At 34.2% G+C, this 19695-nt stretch overlaps 2 protein-coding genes across 4 annotated transcripts in view; one reads left to right on the top strand and one right to left on the bottom strand.

Moving 5' to 3' along the window:
* Positions 1–7432, bottom strand: part of LOC107687723 (myocyte-specific enhancer factor 2B-like) — a 19234-nt gene extending 11802 nt beyond the window's left edge. For 2 of the 3 annotated variants that reach the window (XM_016485174.1, XM_016485172.1), the window contains exons 1-3: positions 7316–7432; positions 2357–2438; positions 1190–1393 (exon numbers count right to left, since the gene is read on the bottom strand). In XM_016485174.1, coding sequence (XP_016340660.1) covers positions 1190–1393; positions 2357–2410 — 258 coding nt within the window. In that variant the 5' untranslated portion in view covers positions 2411–2438; positions 7316–7432. Of the gene's footprint in view, positions 1–1189; positions 1394–2356; positions 2439–4161; positions 4200–7315 lie in introns of those variants that run through there. The other variant, XM_016485173.1, reaches the window with a different exon arrangement.
* Positions 7433–14088: 6656 nt separating this feature from the next.
* On the top strand, positions 14089–16901 carry tmem221 (transmembrane protein 221). Its single transcript, XM_016485175.1, has 3 exons — positions 14089–14649; positions 15234–15319; positions 16334–16901. Exons 1-3 carry the CDS (start codon positions 14360–14362, stop codon positions 16825–16827), a joined length of 870 nt encoding a protein of 289 aa, XP_016340661.1. The 5' UTR covers positions 14089–14359; the 3' UTR covers positions 16828–16901.
* Positions 16902–19695: the final 2794 nt, after the last annotated feature.

The raw sequence follows: 19695 nt of genomic DNA on the forward strand, positions 1-19695 counted from the left end.
TAGAAAAAAATTATATTTTAAATAAATGCTCTTCTTTTTAACTTTTTAATTAATCAAAGAATCCTGGGAAAAAAGTATCACAGGTTCCAAAAAAATATAAAGCAGCACAACAGTTTCCAGTACTGATAATAAATCAGCATATTAGAATGATTTCTGAAGGATCATGTGACACTGAAGACTGGAGTAATGATGCTGAAAATTCAGCTTTACATCACAGGAATAAATTACATTTTAATGTATATTAAAATAGAAACATTTTATTTTACATCATAATAATATTCCACAATATTACATTTCTTCCTGTATTTTTGACCAAATAAATGCAGCCTTGATGAGCATAAGAATCGAGCATAAGATCATTCTGATCCAAAACTTTTGACCGGTAGTGTGTGTATATATATATATATATATATATATATATACATACTGTATATACACACACACGGTATATAGCCTATATATATATATACACATATATAAAGAGAGAGAGAAAGAAGTCTCTTATGCTCACCAAGGGTTGCATTTATTTGATCAAAATATAGTAAAAAAAAGGAATATTATGAAATATTTTTACAATTTTGAATAAGTGTTTTCCATTTTAAAAATATATTTTAAAATGTAATTTATTTCTGTGATGCAAAAGCATCATTACTGCAGTCTTCAGTGCCACATGATCCTTCAGAAATCATTCTAATATGCTGATTTGATGCTTTTATTATTATTATTATCAATGTTGAAAACAGTTATGCTGCTTAATATTTTTGTGCAAAATGTGCAGATTATTTCCAGAACACTTTGATGAATAGAAAGTTCAAAAGAACAGCATTTACTTTGAAACAGAAAACTTTGTGACCTTTCAAATGTCTTTACTGTCACTTCTGATCAATTTAAAGCATCATTTGCTGAATAAAACTACTTCATTCAAATAAAATAATTTATAAATAATATAATTATTGAATGAAAACATAATGCAAAATAAAGCATAATGGTCTTTTTTTTTCTAAATATACAGGCATATCTATATGATGTTCAGGGCAAAACATCTCCAGATTCATTTGCAATTACAAACTAGTTGTGGGACTTTGGTTATGTTACAATTATATCAAGCACAGTAAAACCGTAGCGGTAGCTCATCTGATTTGGTAACATACTAATAATGAACACACTTCAGAAGGGATTTGGTATGTACCTCCAGTATGTCAGTGTTTGTGCGGCTCTCGTGAGGTTCGCTGTATTCGGTGTACTTTAACAGCACTTTGTCCATATCGGTGCTGGCGTACTGGAAAAGACGGTTAGTGCTGTTGAAGATGATAAGAGCGATCTCGCAGTCGCACAACACGCTCAGCTCGTAGGCCTTTTTCATCAGACCAAATTTGCGCTTGGTAAATGTCACCTTGAAGAAGAGAACAAACCACAGGACTATTGTTACAGAAACTTCTGATAGATGCCACAAAGCTATAATGGTTTGACTTCTCACGCTGTGTATCGTTTTGGAGTCTTTTTTTGGACATACGTTGTCTTCGCCCCTTAGCAAAGCCCATGTTTCACACCTCGAGGTCTTTTGCCCTGGATTAAAATATCACATTCTGATGTAGAGCAAAAGTCTACCATCTACCGTTGATTTTTGTGTGAGAATGGCGAAGGTGTGAAAACATTACATAATTTAGTCCCTGATGGTCTAAAAGTAAGCAAGCCCCATTCTTTTGTCAGATATATGAACAATAAAGATATATATAGATTAATATACAACATGAAATCAAAATCAATGGAAACGTCCTTGGTTTTATTATGCAAAACTGATCAGTGCAGCTGAAAAAAGTTGTTTTCATAATGTTGTACATTAAAAAAATCAGTCACAGTTTATTTTAAGGTCCAATTCTCACTATTAATAACCCATTAACTATGACTTTGCCTCAATAAACTCCTAATTTGCTGCTTATTAATAGTTAGTAAGGTAGTTGTTAAGTTTAGGTATTGGGAACAGAAAGCACAGTATATGTGCTTTATAAGTACTAATAAACAGACAATATGTTAATAATAGGCATGCTAATAAGCAACTAGTTAATAGTGAGAATGGGTCCCTATACTAAAGTGTTACCAAAACATATTGATCAAAATTAAATATTGTTTTAAATATTGTTTCCGTGTGGGTGAAATAAAAAAAGGTCACTGATAATAATACAGGATAACATCCACCAATCAAATCCTAATTGCTAAAATCAAACTCGCCTTACATTATTTCCTACTAAATATTCAGTTTCAAACAAACAAAAAAAAAAGTCTATATTATAGAAACAAAATATGTTCGGATGTCATTTCATGTATTTTAACAGCATGAAATTAAACAAGTACAAACCTGTCGATTTCGCTGGTCAAGAATCCGAGAGATCTGTATTTTCTTCCGCCCCATGATGCTTTGTTTTCGGAGCGGGTTTTTCCTAAATGAGCAGGACAGAAGGAAAAATTACATTTAGTAGTAGAATGTGTGTCATTTTTATTTGTTTACACTTTTTACAGCATAATATAAAATAAAAAAATAATATTATAAATAACAAATAACATTTAATATATAAAATAATATAATAAAATATACATATTATATATTGCTATATATATAATGAAATATATGTGCACAACAGTTCACAATTCATTGCCAGTCATATTGCTGCAGTAACATCAGTATATGTATTGCTTTTGTAAATATAGTGGGAACTGCTCATGTGCGATGTGTTCAGCCAATACCAACTACCAGCCGTTTGTGTAGCCTACTTATACCCTCCAGAGGGTCAGTAGGGAATAAAGTTAATCCGGGCGCACAGGCTAACACCCCCGCAGTCTGGGTTATCCCAACACAAACATGAGCATTTCCACAGGGCACGGGTTAAAAATATGTCATCTCCATTTAAAGGTAAAGTTAGCATTAGCGTTACAACTTAGAATAATAGTGCGTTTCGATGAAGTTCCTGTCCACCCCCTGTTCTCCCATGAGCGAAACGGACACCAACAGTTGATCTTAGGGGGGTTATGTAAAGTTTCCTGGTTGAGGGACATCAGTCACTGTCGCCTAGTAAAATGCTAGTAGCTAAAGCTAACACTTCATTTTATTTTTGGCTTCAAATAACATTAAAATTCTCCACTCAGCACATCTGCTTTGCTATTTTCATGCACATTTGATAGTGAAGTAACACTAGAATGACTATTTTTAAGCTAAATTGCTAGTAGCTAACATTTTGCTAAGTTACGGCATTGTAGCTAGAATCTGCTAAGCTGTTTGCTGCATTAAACTGCATTGAGATTCTAGTAGCTGACATAGAAAGCAAAAAACCTTCAGTAGAAAATATCTTCAAGTTTCTAAACAAGAATGATGCTTATCTGATGTTGATAATAACCACAATTCATTGCAAAAACGGCAAAAATCAAGACCTCTGGTATGTGCGCTAAGCTTATAGCTTAATTTGACTTACAATTTTCACATAGGCCAGTAATATCAGGCCATAAATCAGTGAAATACAATCATATATTTGGCTTTGCTAATGTATTAGCTATCAATCCCATCTTTCAGTACTATAGTACTTTATATAAATACTATAGTGTTTTTGAACCATACTATAGTAAAGTGTATTATACTGTATATATTAAAGCAATAAGCCCCAAGAAACCTTACTACGTATATGGAATAACCATTTTATAAAAGCAATAAGCCCCGTGTAGCCGTGGTTTACAGTGAATTTATAACAGCTAAGGGGGTTTTTAACAACGCCCCTTAGCTGTTATAAATTCACTGTAAACCACGGCTTCACGGGGCTTTTTGCTTTTATAAAACGGTTATTCCATATACGTAGTAAGGTTTCACAGAATAAAACAGGGCAAATAACGTGTAATGATATTAATAAAAACAGTATTCTTCCACCAAACAATGTAGTTCCTCAGAAACAGTTGTGGTTTCAACAAAGTGGTTGGCGAGCAACAGACAAACGTAAACAAATGTTATAATATATTTGTTTATATTACTATAGTTGTTATATTACTACAGCAGCTATAGAATTAGCATGGTGGCTAACCGCTAATGTAAATGCCCCGGGACTTCAGCTATGCTTTTTTCTCTCATATTAGGCATATGTAACCTCATCTATTTTTAAAATCTCAAAGCCAGTGGTTTACGGAGAGAGTGATGCTGTTCCCACGATCCATGAGTGCCCATTGCCCTCACACCCTCCCCTTGGCACACAGACGGACAAGTGGAGGAATCCTTGTTTTGTGCCATTATAACCATATAAAGACAATACCAGTAGGCTATGATATTCTCCATACACAGACACACACACCTAAAAGGCTTTGACAGGTGGCCTGCATCACTGTCGGGCAGTTGGTCATGAGATATAAATGTAATGCGAGGAAGTGAGAAGCATTTGTGACAAGATCACTATCACCAAACAACGTGTTGGGCTAAGTTCCTCAAATTTGTGAATGCCTTTGCTCGCAAACCAATGCGACTATAAGCATCATTACAATGTTTTGTTGTTGTTTTGAGCTTTAAGTCAGGTTTTGGGAGACTAATCAACAAACTGATTGGTGATGCTATAGTAGACACAACCACAGACAGAAACATCATGCCCAATACACTCAGCAATTCATAACAATTTTTTTTTAGTTCTGGCGAATTGGTGGCAAATTTATATGATCTCATTTGAAACACACCGATGGTGGCTTGATGAGAAATAGCAAGCAAACAAAAGGTCAAACTGCCTGCGAATTTATACATTTTCATTGATCTGCTTACGCCCCACTGACAGTTAATTTCAGAGGTGGACCATTTCTAAAAATCATATATTTTCCTATTAATTAAATCATAAAAAATTCATTCGAATCCACCACCAATTTGACAAAACTTAAAACTATCTATCCATCTATCTATCTATCTATCTATCCAATATATATATATATATATATATATATATATATATATATATACACACAGTATATAAACAAACACAAATGCCGCCAGTCATTTACTCAAATCATATGAATACTTATGAATTCTGAATGCAAGTTCCAAGACTGAATGATATATATGCACACTATTTTTAATATATACATTATATATACACTTGTGTGTGTGTGCGTGTGTGTGTGTGTGTGTGTTTTAAAAAAGGCTACCTTTGCTGAAAATCCAGTACTTGGGTTTCAGTAATGCTACATTTACGCCAAAAGAAATTATTTCAAGAAACAAGAAACCAATTTTATTTCACAAATTCAAATAATTTGCACACAATTAAATAGTGATTAAATGTTCAAAAATTACGCTGCTCAACTTACTTCATTTAAATTAGCTAATACATACAGAAAAAAGGGTAATTTCTTAACTATTTCAGTTGGACTGCACATAAAATTAAAAAAAAAAAGTAAAAGATGTTGTATGTAATAATGCAACTATTGAACGAAAGACCTAGTTTTTCCACAGACAGAAAAAAACACACACACTTATGGCAATCTTATGGCGAATTGCTTGGGAATTCGTATGATCTCATTTGTACGGTTTCATTGATCTACTTACGCCCCACTGATGGTTAGTTTGAGAGGAGGACCTTTTCTAAAAATCATATACATTTAAATTAAAAAAAGAAAACCAATTTACTTTACAAATTTAAATAGCTTGCACACAATTAAATAGTGATTCAATGAGAGATGTAGTATGTAATAATGCAACTAGTGCACCTCAGGTTCCTGTCTGCCCTCGGTGTACATTCAGCTTCCTGTGAGATTCTCCCAGAGGCCAGACAGTGGAAAAGAATACACACAAGCAGTGGCAATGGTACGCTGACAGGCTCCCGCAGAGCAGCACTCGCTCTGGGGCCGGAGGGGACTAATTGCTGGGTCCCTCACGGGGCCAAAACCATCAGAGCTCCAACAACAAACACCTCTGTCGAGACTAGTCGAAGCTGTTTGGGCAGGGGAATGAAAATCCATGAGCTCTAGAACGCTAGAGCAAATAATAATTTGCTAATGGCCGTCCAAACTGTTTCAAAACCATATGCAACTGGCACCTGTAGAGTACAGACAGTTCAGCTGTTGGTGGCTGAAGCTAATGGTTGGTATGTGCGTGTATCGGTGGGATGAGAAACCTGCGTGCGCCAAAAATAGCAAGTAAGATTTGTATTTGCATACCAAATGACAAGAGCAAACGGTCTAAGAAGCTCAAGAAGCAAAAGAAAGGCTACATATGCTTTCGAAATGATTATGGCACAACGTCATTTGTTTATGGTGCAGTAAATGCACATCAGGTAGGTAAATGTCAATATATGAACTGGATGCATGGTTTCTGTATTTTGCAAAATGCAACATTGTCCCTGGGGTATAAATTTACATCCTGGTGTAAGAAGGTCTGTTAAGATTGCAGAAATGTGTTTTGTGGTGGATTTCACCCTTTGACCTTTGTAAACTGTTTAAGTGGCAAAGCATACAACCGCAAAGCTGGGTTTGATTGTCAGGGAGTGCGTATATTACAAAAATGTACATTTAGAATGCAAAATTTGCAGACTTGGACAATAAATAAATAAAGAATTTGCAAACTCAATAAATATAATTGGGTATCTTTGGTATAATCAGTTTGAAATAACACGGAAACTGTAAATCTGCACTAAACCTGTAAATCTTGATGAGAAAAAAGCGTTAACAGCACTTTGTGTAATAAATAACATGCATTCGTTTCTCACGTTCTCAAGGTAACACATTGATGGTGGCTTGATTAGAACTAGTGAGCGAACAAAAGGCCTAATTTTCTATGCTTCAAATCTTGAATTGTATATACATATTTATCAAACTATTATATTATTTTGCAATATTTTTGTTTTGTTTTTAAATAATATTTTTATGCTTATAGCATTTTTAATAATATTTTATATTATTATTATTAGTAGTAGTATGTATAAATATTATTAATTGTAATATATTATATTTATGCATTGCTAAATAAATAATAAATAATCGTATTACTACTAGTACTACTACTCACACATATATATATATAATATAATCATTAGTTAATACTATATATATATATATATATATATATAAAAAATCATTAGTTAATACTCTCTCTCTCTCTCTCTCTATATATATATATATATTTATAACCCAAATCTAAACCCAAAACCTTTCAATCTTTTAACCATCAAGTGGTCATATCTTATTTGATTTTAATATTAATTTACTTACGTTACAGCTATACTGATCATGTGTCATTTAATTTAACTATAGCTGGGGGGGGGGAAACAACCAAAAAAACTGTTTTATACTGTTAAAAAAACGATCTTACCTGGTTTTGACAATTAACCAGTCGGCTGAGTCGTTCAGAAGAGTGTCACCAGTCTGCAAAATAAGATGAATCAGCTGAATGGAGGAGTTCACATCATCTGATGATCGTCGAGCTTCTTTAGACAACAGCGCATCTCCAGCTGTTCATACTGTAGCAGCATAGCTCAGAGAAAACCACGCCCCTTCGGCGTTCCCATTAGCTGAAAACGACGCCAATCATCTCCAGCTGTTCCCACAGCAGTGGCATCACGCAGGAAAGACCACGCCCCCTCAGCGTTCCCATTGGCGGAAAGAGACGCCAATCATCTGCGCCTGTCCACACCACCAGCAGCAGCCGCCTACTTCAGAGTTTTGCACCCGCCTCTGTCGAGTTTTATTGGCTGCAAAAGACGCCATTACTTTTATTATGTGTCATTCACTTAATAGAAAACCCTTCGGATACTTTAAATACACGTAAATATTTAGCGAATAGCGAAAAGAGAAAGATTAAGAACATTGTCGTTTTTTTATGTTAAGCACATTAAACACTGTAAAAACGTGATGACGCTATTAAACCAGTTTAATTCACCTATTAAAATTAATAACGCAATAGAGACATGCCAATATTAAACTGAACTGAAAAAGCCTTTAAAAATGAATGAATTAATGAATGAATGAACTAGCCTAATTAATATATAACAATAATCAAATAATAAATGTATTATTTTGTTTAATTACAATGTAACATAACTGTGTTATGTGCTGGCAGGAGTTTTAGCCTGGTCCAAAGCTACATTTTTTGAGCAAAACGTTATAATACTGTTCATTATAAAAGATTATAAGCAGAAATCAATTCATAGAAATGCCATAAAAAGTTATGAAACTTCTATATAACTTTTATATAGGCTATTATTCAATAAAGTATACAGACCCCTAATTTTTGGACTGTCAAATTTGCTTCATATTTTAAGGGGGAAATGATGAATAAATGATGAATATATATATGAACTTTCAACATACAAAAAATAGGTATACATTTCATTACACTATTCCAAGAAAATTCAATTTTTTTCATTATAGATTTCCATGAAAAAAAAATTGAAATTAAAATATCTATGCATAAAATTTGAAATACATATATTTTACTTTTTCCTATTCACTATAAAAAAATTTTTTTTTTTTTACAACAGGGTAACCACCTCAAAATATGTATTCAAATCACTATAAAAATAATAACATATTCACAATTTCATACAGGGCACAGAGCTTCATTCAGAGGTCATTTTAGCGAGTTTCCATTTTTGTAATTTATCTTAGCAGGCTCTTATGAACCCACAGACTACTTCCCATTAAAAAGTGACAATGAGATGCACAAGAGAAATCTACTTCACACGCTATAAAGAGTTTACCAATATCTCTCACTCATGAACACAGTGGCGTTAGTTCCCCTCTGAGAGTTTAATCTGCAAGTCATCTGATGCAAGAAACAGCAACCTCATGTCATGCTCCCGAAAGTCCCTCCTGCAGGAAGCTCCCTCCAGTCTGGAAGGAACAAACATAAACATTGATTTTAAGGCAAGACACCACAGGTGAAAAGGGTACAAATTTGACTTTCAACTAACAGACATCATCCCAGTTGATTAATCACAGTACATTAAGACAAGTTTTCAGAAATGTTACATTTAAATGAGGCATATGAGGAATTTTGTAATTAAATATGCACTTGCATACATTTCCAGAAGAGAAAACGAAGCACTGTTTAAAGCCAAGTTCAAATTTTCATTTTATTTTGTTGACATATTAAAGGTTTTCTTATATTCTTTTATCACTTCATAAATAAAACAAATACTGTCAACAGACAGAAAAGATACATTTTACATATATCCCAATTTTTAAGAATATTATATAAATCAGTGGAACTGAAGTGGAGATTTCTGGCTTACTATGAAAACAAATGAGAAAATGGCTCTAAAAGATATGTGTTGTAACTCTAATCCACAGATGCAAATAGATAAAGTGTAACAAAAGTTATGAAAGCAAAATAGCCCAAAAATCACAAACTGACCAATTTTGCCTGTGTCTTGCCTAAAAAGGCATATTGACTATTCAATATAATTTATGGAGAAAATAAAGATTTAATTTAGGGTTGGAGCATTTTTAAATTAAATTAAATTAAATTAAATTAAATTAAATTAAATTAATATATATATATATAATTAAATGTAACCGAACTCAAACATCTAATAGGATTTCTGATCCAGAAACACAATAGGTGAGAAAGTTAAATAGTTATACAGATCTGTCATATCACTATATTAATTTCTCAGTTCTTCAAAGCTTCATTATATGCATCAAAGTAAAGAATACATTTTTCTTTCTAGAACATTAAAATGTTCTCCTCTTGTACTAAAGTGTGCACTGTAAAGGTTCAAATTCTAAAAAATACTTTATTGGCGTTAATGGTTCCATTACACTCTAAAAAATGCTGGGTTAAATAAAACCCAGTGCTGGGTTAAATAGGGACAAACCCAGCAATTGGGCTGTTTTGACCCAGCGGGTGGGTTAAATGTTTAACCCAACCTTCTGGGTAGTAACCCAACCGCTGGGGCAAAAAAACCCAATTGCTGGGTTTGTCCCTATTTAACCCAGCACTGGGTTGTATTTAACCCAGCATTTTTTAGAGTGTAAGAGCATTTAACATCCATGGAACCTTTTCATTACACAAAAGGTTCTCTATAGTCAAAAAAAGATTTAGATTATTTAAAGGTTCTTCATACTAAGAAAAATATTGTTATTTTAAGAGCTGCTCACTGAAAGTTTCTTTGAGGAACCCAGAATGGTTCTTCCCTTTTGAAACCTTTATTTTTAAGAGTGTAAAACCTTTTTAAGTTAACTGGAACCTTTATGTAAAGTCAAGTGTGTAATAAATTTATAGCAGTTAATATAATTACTACTCCACATAACTGCGTCTCATATCGAATAAAGGAAAGTCTGGAAAGCGTCAAGTGTCAACTTTTTTTCCCTGAAACTTCTCACTTCTGCTTTTGACAATATCAGCGGCCTGAAGTTTTTGTACATGTGGTGAGTCTCTCGGATTCAGAAATAGTCTCTCTGGTCAGTATTCATGTTTAGGCGATTCTTCAGGCGATGTTTTTTTAGTGTCTGGCTTATCGCGTTCAGCACAGCGGCAGACCTTGAGTTCCCATCAGCCCATTCGGAGAAAAAAAACCCCCACCTGCGCATTCAGGGTTAAGGTAACAAGCAACGTTTCACCTTTATGTAAATAAGCTTAAATATAATGCTTATAACATTTAGATTCATAAATAAAATGTTCCTGATAAAGGCCTACCCTAGGCTTGATGCTCTTTATATCTTCAGCACTGCTTCTGCACCCGTAACATACAAAAAGAAGAGTGAAGATGATAGTCTTTCCCCTTTCCATCAGGATATTGCATGTATAGAATGTCATATATTTCAGAGTAATTTATAATCAAGCACTAGTTCTTAGAGATCAGAACATGTGATTGGATGTGGGCTATTTTTCAAAAAGCTTTCCATTGCCTTAACTAAGAGTTCTCCAGAGCGCAATGCTTGTCTCTAAGGCAACGAAGCAAAGCTTTATCAGTTTTAAAAGGCAGCAACTACTGCCTCTATTTGCACCACTTTCAAAACACACAAAAAAGGCAATGCAGTCGCCGGGTCTCTTACCTTAGTGCTCTCAAACCCTGGTCCATTCCTCCAGATCTATAAATCTTTCTTGTTGTGTAGTTTAATTTTTGTGCAAAATAATCAGTCTTAATCAGTGTTGGGGAGTAACTAGTTACATGTAACGGAATTACGTAATTTAATTACAAAATAAAAGTAATTGTCATTTCCAAAGTAACCTTCCCAACACTGGTCTTAATATACATATTTTTGTGAATGACACTACAAATATGCACCGCTTTAATGATCTTGTCATGCAAGTAGGCCCATTTCACTCAAACCCACCAAAACAAAAACATTTTTAGCATTCTAGCAAGCTCATTCCTTAAGTTATTAGCTAAAGGATAAGAAATACTACAGCATGAAGTTATTGTTTTAGACACATAAAAATAGGAAGTCCTTGCATGATGTTGTTTTTAATGTTTACATTTTTATTATTGGCCTGTTTATGATTAGCCTATATATAGCTACAACATAATTTTAAAATGACTTCAGTCTTTCACATTTTATTTGGGAAATCTCAAATCATATTTTCAATTACAGGTGTTAACAAACCGCCATTTTAAACTTGAATGTGCGAGGCTTCCGGTCTTGTTCGCTTCCAGGTATTAACAGCCAGTTTATGCTGCAAACTGGTATTTCTTATTATGTAATTTCAATTCATCATCATAATCATAAACACACTGGTTTGCAGGGCAAATAGTTTTACCGCTCACTGCACATTCAAAGAAAATATCTTCTGCGATGCAAAATAAGGTGAATAATGCACTATAAATGACTATTAATAAACTATAATATTCCTTTACTATTCGTATATCCCTTCTTCGTCTAGTTTGTACTATTCTGGACAATGTTTGAAACTTTTTTTGCTAGCACTTATCAGATTATTGCCTCCTCATGTTCCTTGTTTGTAAGTTGCTTAGCGATACAATTCTATAGGACGATACATCTATAGGACGTTTCCTATCAGATGTCAAATAGACGTTTATTGGATGTCTTTAAGATGTTTATGAATATACAGTTGAGGTCAAAAGTTTACATTTCGAAGGGGGGTAGTTGTGGCCTAATGGTTAGAGAGTCGGACTCGTAACCCAAAGGGGTTCGAGTCTTGTACCGGCAGGGATTGTAGGTGGGGGGAGTGAATGTACAGCGCTCTCTCCCACCTTCAATACCACGACTGAGGTGCCCTTGAGCAAGGCACCGAACCCCCAACTGCTCCCCGGGCGCCGCAGCATAAATGGCTGCCCACTGCTCCGGGTGTGTGTGTGTTCACTGCTGTGTGTGTGCACTTTGGATGGGATAAATGCAGAGCACTAATTCCGAGTATGGGTCACTTGGCCACGTCACATCACTTTCACTTTCAAAATCTGCAAAATGTTAATTATTTTACCAAAATAAGAAGGATCAAATCAAGTTAGGACGATTCTAAGGGCCCACGCACTTTTGGGGCCCCCAGAGATCTGTTTTATTAGTAGTAACAGTAGTAATAGTAATGTAATAGAAATTATAAATGTATCTACCAAAGAGTTACAAATAAAACAAAATCACGGCTTATTTCTGCATTTCCAGCAAAATTATCTTCCCCCCATTCACTGCATGGTTTCGTCCCGTCCTACGTAGCCTAGAGTCATGAGTGAGATCAGATGGTAAACTGTCAAATTAGAGATGTCTTCGAGTTCGAGGGGGGCCAACCGAGCCGGACGATTTGGAACACATTTTAGTTTTGCTATAGAAACTCTACAAATTCATACTCTGATTACATAGAGCAGCAGCAGGAAGCGCCTGAGGTTGTCATGGCAACCAGATACACTGCACGCGAATTATTATTTAATTAGTTTGCCACACTAAACTGAGCAATAAACACGTTGAAAATAATACACAATAAACATGTCTGTCAAAACGATCTCAAAGGAGTAAAAAAAAAAAAAAAGCATATAATGCTATTCTAGGGAATTGTGTGCTTCTAATTTTATACCAATAGTTCGAACAGGACCATTTTCTATTTTAACACAGCAATGCCTCTGCGTATAAGGCAAGGTTAAAAAAAAAGATTGATTCAGTCAGTGTGGAAGAACTTGACTGGCCATGTCAGCAGAATAGTGTGGTACAGAAAGTCTATGTCCATAAAACAGGTTCTGAATGAATTATGTTACTGATACCTAATGGCCAAAAGCAATAGCAAAAGTATAGGTCAATATTATTAAATTGCAGACAAAGATTTTTGAAATAGCTAGGCTGGCTTGCACACTATATTGCCAAAAGTATTGGGAAAAATGATTGTAGGCATATATACAAGTCATTGGTGTTTGGCGATGAGTTTTATTGTTTTTTTTCCCAATACTTTGGGCAATATAGTGTATGTTTGGTGCAGTAGGGAGCCCAACCTCATATTCTTTCATAGGGCCCAAAATTGCTAGCGGCACCCCTGGGTAGTACTAAATGAAAAATATGATATTTAGTAGCAAAATAAGAAAAATGTCTCCATTCTGTTCAAAAGTGTTCACCCCCCAGCTCTTAATGCATACTTTTGTATGATCCCTCTTATTTTGGTAAAATAATTAACATTTTGCAGATTCTGAAAGGGGGATGTAAACTTTTGACCTCAACTGTATGTAACTGCTAAATAAATAAATGTAGCCTATAACTTTTAAAATATAAAAGTTAAAAACTGTAAAGATACATAATAAGAAAAATAAGACTTAAATTAGTGCACTACACCTGTTGCATGCACTGAACAACAAAACATGAATAGGCATGTGCATTCCTTTGGGGAAAAGTTCTCAAGAGCCAAATATAAGTGCAGGACGAGCAAGCTGCTGCATTGCTTGGGTGAATAAATCCAAATAAAAACTCCATTGTTGCATGACTGCTAAATAAATAAATGTAGCCTATAACTTTTAAAATATAAAAGTTAAAAACTGTAAAGATACATAATAAGAAAAATAAGACTTACATTAGTGCACTACACCTGTTGCATGCACTGAACAACAAAACATGAATAGGCATGTGCATTCCTTTGGCGAAAAGTTCTCAAGAGCCAAATATAAGTGCAGAACGAGCAAGCTGCTGCATTGCTTGGGTGAATAAATCCAAATAAAAACTCCATTGTTGCATGAAAAAAGTTTTTAATCTGGGGATTTAAAGTGGATCACATGCTCTGACTGAACAACAGCGGCACGAGAGCACGCGCGTTCCACAGCAGCCTCTCAAGCATCGTTTGTTTTTCTTGTCAAGAAACCCGCAAATAGAAAACATAGTGGGAAGATATCGAGGAAAAGTGGAAAAACATCATTTTTTATGGACTTTCGCAGATTTGGCGGTTTGTTTACATAGTAAATCGGGCATTTATTCACTGTCGGACATGACGCATTCCTACAGTCAGCGTTCTCTCGTGGTACTCGCGTTTTTAGGGATTTTGTCCGCAATAATGTCCGTGTTGTCCGTCATTTTGATCTTCCAGCTCCAAACGCAACAGGCTGTTATAAAGGATTCGTCTACTTTAGGGTCGAGTGAGATCACAGCTGTGTTAATGGCCGTTTCCACGGTCCTCTCAGCCTTGTCTCTGACACTCAACTTGAGCTCAGTTGTTGTGTGTTTGCTTCACAGCTATTTCGCTACTGAAATATGCCGAGGAGAACCAGATACACAAAGGTAATGGAGACACTTATGTAGACACTTTATCATAGAATTAGATACAGAATCTTAAACCAAATTTGAAAGAATGATACAAGCACACTTTTCGAGCAAAACATTCCCCAAAAAGAGTTTAAGTGATAAAACAGTTGTAAAGCCTTTCATACAAGAATCATTTGGACAGTTTGTGGTTGTTGAACGTTACTGGAACATATAGTAAATGTGATGAATCACACCTGTGAGAACCTGAGGAGAATTTCTTTATTCATCAACTAAAAATAACATTGAAAGTCATTGAGGGAAACAAAAAATAGAGAAAAAGAGTTGGCTCTGTGAAAGTGCTATATAGCTCAAATATCCAAATATTTTTGGGGGCCACACTGTATATCAAAGGTAAATGACATTTAATGGACTTTGAATTTCATATTGACCTCCAGAACAACGTTCTCAGATATAACCCAGGTTTGAACATTTTAAAATGTCTAATAATTCAAAGAACAGCATTCTAGCAGGTCTTTGAAATCAGTCTATTTGTTTTGCAAATTGAGGCCCTGCTACTCGTCCATACAACAAGAAATGATCTGTTTTTGCTTATATCCTAGGGCCGACTGGTTTTTGTTGGATAACAGGGTTGTTCGGCATGTGACCATTGGACTGTTTTGCCTTGGAGTTTCAGTTTACTTAGCTGGTAAGTGCTACACAAAAACCACATGGAAGTCATGTCATGAATTATACTTAAAAACTTTAATCTTTAAGTTCAGCATATACACATTTACAGAACAGTTACATTGACCTTATTACAACAAATGAAGAATTAATGTGCAAAATGTGAACAAATTGTAACCAAAACACCTAAAGCAGCTTATAAATATAATATGTCAATACCAAAAAATTTACTTTATTTTTAGTAAGGAAGCCCATTTCTGCCTCAGAATAAAGAAAAAAGTGGCAATCATGACTTTATATCTTGCAATTGTGACTTTTAATTTATCTCTCATAATGTTAATTTATTTTGCAATGCAATATTACATCTCGCAACGCCAATATTTTCCTTGCAGTTGCAACTTTATGTATTTGTGACTTTAAATGTTGCAGTGTGACATTAAACTTCACAATTACAACTTTGTTTTGCTAATTGAGACATTACATTTGTATAATTGTGTATTTAAATTTTATAATGTAACTTCATCACTTCAATGTTACATTAAATCTTGCAAATGCAATATTTTCTTTGCAGTTGCAACTTTATATTTCCCAACTGTGACTTTCATCTCACAATTTGACTTTAAACCTTGCAAATTGTGACTTTATATTGCATAATGTGACATTAAGTCTTGCAACTGCAATATATTCCTGGAGTTGCAACTCGTAATTGTGACATTTATCTCACTACGTGTATTTATTTCTTATTTTAAACTCAGAATTACCTTTTTTATTTTGTAACTTGGATTTGACAATGGGCTTCAATATTTTAGAGTAGCAATCATCATTAATATGAAGTGGTGGCAACAAGTGAATATGGTTTTATCCAGATCTTCATCAGTTTATATCCCAGAGCTGTGCTTTTCCCCTCCATCCTTTAGCATGCCAGGATCCAAAGCTCTTTTCCTGTGGAAAACAACAGTACATTAGTTTATATTCATCATTCAGATGAAACAGCATGGAGTGATTTGACATAAATATTTAATTTTTCCCCTCACAGCCATGTCTATTTACATGTTATTGATGTTTGAAGTTGAGACGGGCATAGCCAGCGTGTGCGTGCTTTCCTCCGGTGTTCTCGTCCTGCTACTTATTGTTATTCACTCCCTAATACGGGCCGCACATACAGCCAAACACTTCCACAATGAACATGCCCACACCATGTACCACAGCAACCCTGAAAGCATCGCTGGAATCCATACGTCGAACCTAAGCATTGTGGAAAAGCCACAGAGGCAGCACAGTTTAGCCAACCTGCACAGCCATTTCATCAACCCCGCTCACATCGATCCTAACTCACAGTACTGGGCATCTATCGGCCCTTGCAGCGATAAGGATGGCTACAGTGGCGGTGGGAGTGGACGGACACACCGGACACTTTCGACAGAGTCCGGCCTGTTTCAAGCACAGGCCAAACCCTGGAACGGGGTCAACAGCGAGATGAGATCTGTACTTGCTAGAAAAGCCACGATTAAGGATTCAACTTTAGTATGAATGGTATCACATCTAGTTTGATGTTAAGATGGGCATTAAATAATACAATATGTACTGTCATTTATATATGTGACCCTGGACCACAAAACCAGTATTAAGTCGCTGGGGTATATTTGTAGCAATAGCTAAAAAAACATTGTATGGGTCAAAATTATTGATTTTTCTTTTATGCCAAAAATCATTAGGATATTAAGTAAAGATCATGTTCTGTGATATATATATACATACATACACACACATACATACAGCATATACACATAGACACTGGTGGAATAATTAAGATTTTGTTTTTGTTTTTGAAAGAAGTGTCTTATGTTCTGTAAGCCTGCATTTATTTGATGAAAACATTTAAAACATTAATATTGTGTAATATTATTACAGTTTAAATAATTGCTTTCTGAAGGATCATGTGACACTGAAGACAAATTCAGCTTTGCATCACAGGAATAAATTACATTTTAAAATACATTAAAATAGAAAATAGTTATTTAAAATTGTAATAATATTTCACAATGTACTGCTTTTTCATCAGATTATTGCATCTTAAATTATTTATGTGACATTTAAAGGAAAATATGTAAAAATTTATTTTTCGTACACCTAATATCAACTTACAGGTGTTAGAAATCACACTAATTGTTAAAATGTGAAATAACTACTGAAATACTTGAGAATTTGTGTAGCTGTAGGATAGCGAATTGCTCTCTTTTTTACTAGAAAGACATATTTTGGAACAGAACAATACAACTATAAAAGTTAAGAAAAATAGCATAATTGAATAACTTATGGGAGAAGCTGATCTGAATCGGTATTTAACATTTCTGTCATAATAAAACTGAAATACTATGAAATGTTGTTGTTTTTTTATGAAATTTTGTACATAAACTATCAAATTACCACTAACACGGCATGCGTGATGTAGAAAAAAACAAACAAAAATGAAGTAAAACTAACCTTGGAAAAAGACTTCCATGAGTCAAGGTGGTGTGATTGAAGTGTGTGTGGGTGTATCATTTGGATTAATTGCAGGTTTCACAGCACTGAAGTGACATGTATGTTTAAAAACAGAAAAAGTGAGCAAATTAAAAGTGAAGCAAACAAGCAAAGAAAAATTATATATCATATATATATATATATATATATATCTTACCTGCATGCATATTCAACAGTGTAGATTGCTCCTTGACTTTGCTCCTCCCAACTCTGCATGTCTGTCTACAAATTCACAATTCATCACGGCACTTCAGTCAACTTGCTAATATAATAACAATAAATATATATTTTTGTTTATAATGCAATTTTCTCATACCCAAAGTGCTACAAAAATAAAAGAAAATACAATAAATAACAATGATAAAGCAAAATAAATACATATCTGCATATCAGTCTACAAATTCATAATTACAACACTTAGGTAAACTTGATAATAAAATAATATTAGAATACATTTGATTTATTATGCAAGTTTCCCAAACCCAAAGTGCTACAAAAATACAAAGATAATACATTAAAATAAAACAAAATAAATACACAACACCTGCATGTCTGTCTACAATAAATGAGTACAACACTTAAGTCAGCTTGCTACAATAATACTAATACATTTTATTTATAATGTGCTTTATCATACCCAATGCACTACAAATAGGCTAAATTAAAACACAATATAAGACAATAATATATAATATTTAACATAAGACAATAAATAACAACAATAAAACATGACAAAACATAGAACATAATATAACAAACATACCCTATTAAAAAGCTTAAGTTAAACTAATAAGTGTAGGATATTTTGAAAAGATGGGGTTTTTAACAGTTGCTTGTTGTAACAGGAAATAATAAATCAGTAATATATTACACAGTATGGCATTGTTTTCCAGCAAAAAAAAATAAATTTTATAATTTACTATTATAATTTCTAATGTAAAGTGAGATTCTTACGTGAACCCTGTGAGATTCTAATATGGCAGGTCAAATGTTAATCATTCAGGCAAATATCTTTAAAAATAACCAAATTACAGTGTTTAGGCAAATGTATTGTCTGTATTACTGTAATATAGGCTAGGCAACAAATGAAACACATTAAAATAAGGTAACTTACCTTGTGTTGCACGAGCTCTGGTAGGGATCTCCTGACGTGCTCTTGTAACCTATAAAGCGCTATCGACGGTTCATTGGCCAAAACATACATACTCTCTGTGAATTTATCAGTCACTGTAGCAGAAATAAACAAAACATATAATCAGTATCTCTTCATCAGGTTCGTATTAAATTATGTGTCATCTCAAATCAGACTATTGACACGCTTAAATAAGGCGTCTAATAATCAATTCAGTATTGTAAATTAAATGTTAACGATAATGTAAACACAAGTACACTTGAGTCGTCGATTATAAAACATGAATCAATAGACATCAAAACTCAGAATATATCCATGGTACCTCTTTTTACTTTCAACTGCATTTCTTGATCCTCCATTTTTATTAAATATTAACGTATGATATAAATTTCCTTCTGTATTATCAAAGCGCAGCTGTTTCCCTACAAGTGTGCTCCCAAAACATCATCCGGAGGAGTAACATCAGGCCAATAACTAGTTCCTAGCCACTAGTTCTGGAGATTGTGATTCATCTAGGTGAATCGAATCATTTGAATCGTTTCATCATTCAGTGGCCTTTTCTGCAGATGTTTACGCAGGTAGGTGACAGCGAGCGAGTCATGAACGAAGCTGACTTTCATCGAGTTCATGACTTAAAAAAGTCTTACTGAAATCGTAAACTTGTTTTTTTTTTAAAGTCTACTAAGAAATCACAGAAAAGTATATAAGCACTGGAGCATTAAGTTTTCTCCACAAAAGACATA

This window comes from Sinocyclocheilus anshuiensis, unplaced genomic scaffold (genome assembly GCF_001515605.1).
Source record: "Sinocyclocheilus anshuiensis isolate Anshui unplaced genomic scaffold, SAMN03320099.WGS_v1.1 scaffold305, whole genome shotgun sequence".
Taxonomy (NCBI): domain Eukaryota; kingdom Metazoa; phylum Chordata; class Actinopteri; order Cypriniformes; family Cyprinidae; genus Sinocyclocheilus; species Sinocyclocheilus anshuiensis.

Bases quoted from the DNA above. Each gene is read 5' to 3' on its own strand.
- tmem221 (XM_016485175.1), top strand. From the start codon at position 14,360: ATGACGCATTCCTACAGTCAGCGTTCTCTCGTGGTACTCGCGTTTTTA. The intron at 14,650-15,233 runs GTAATGGAGACA...CTTATATCCTAG, and splicing joins GGAGAACCAGATACACAAAG to GGCCGACTGGTTTTTGTTGG. The intron at 15,320-16,333 runs GTAAGTGCTACA...TTCCCCTCACAG, and splicing joins AGTTTCAGTTTACTTAGCTG to CCATGTCTATTTACATGTTA.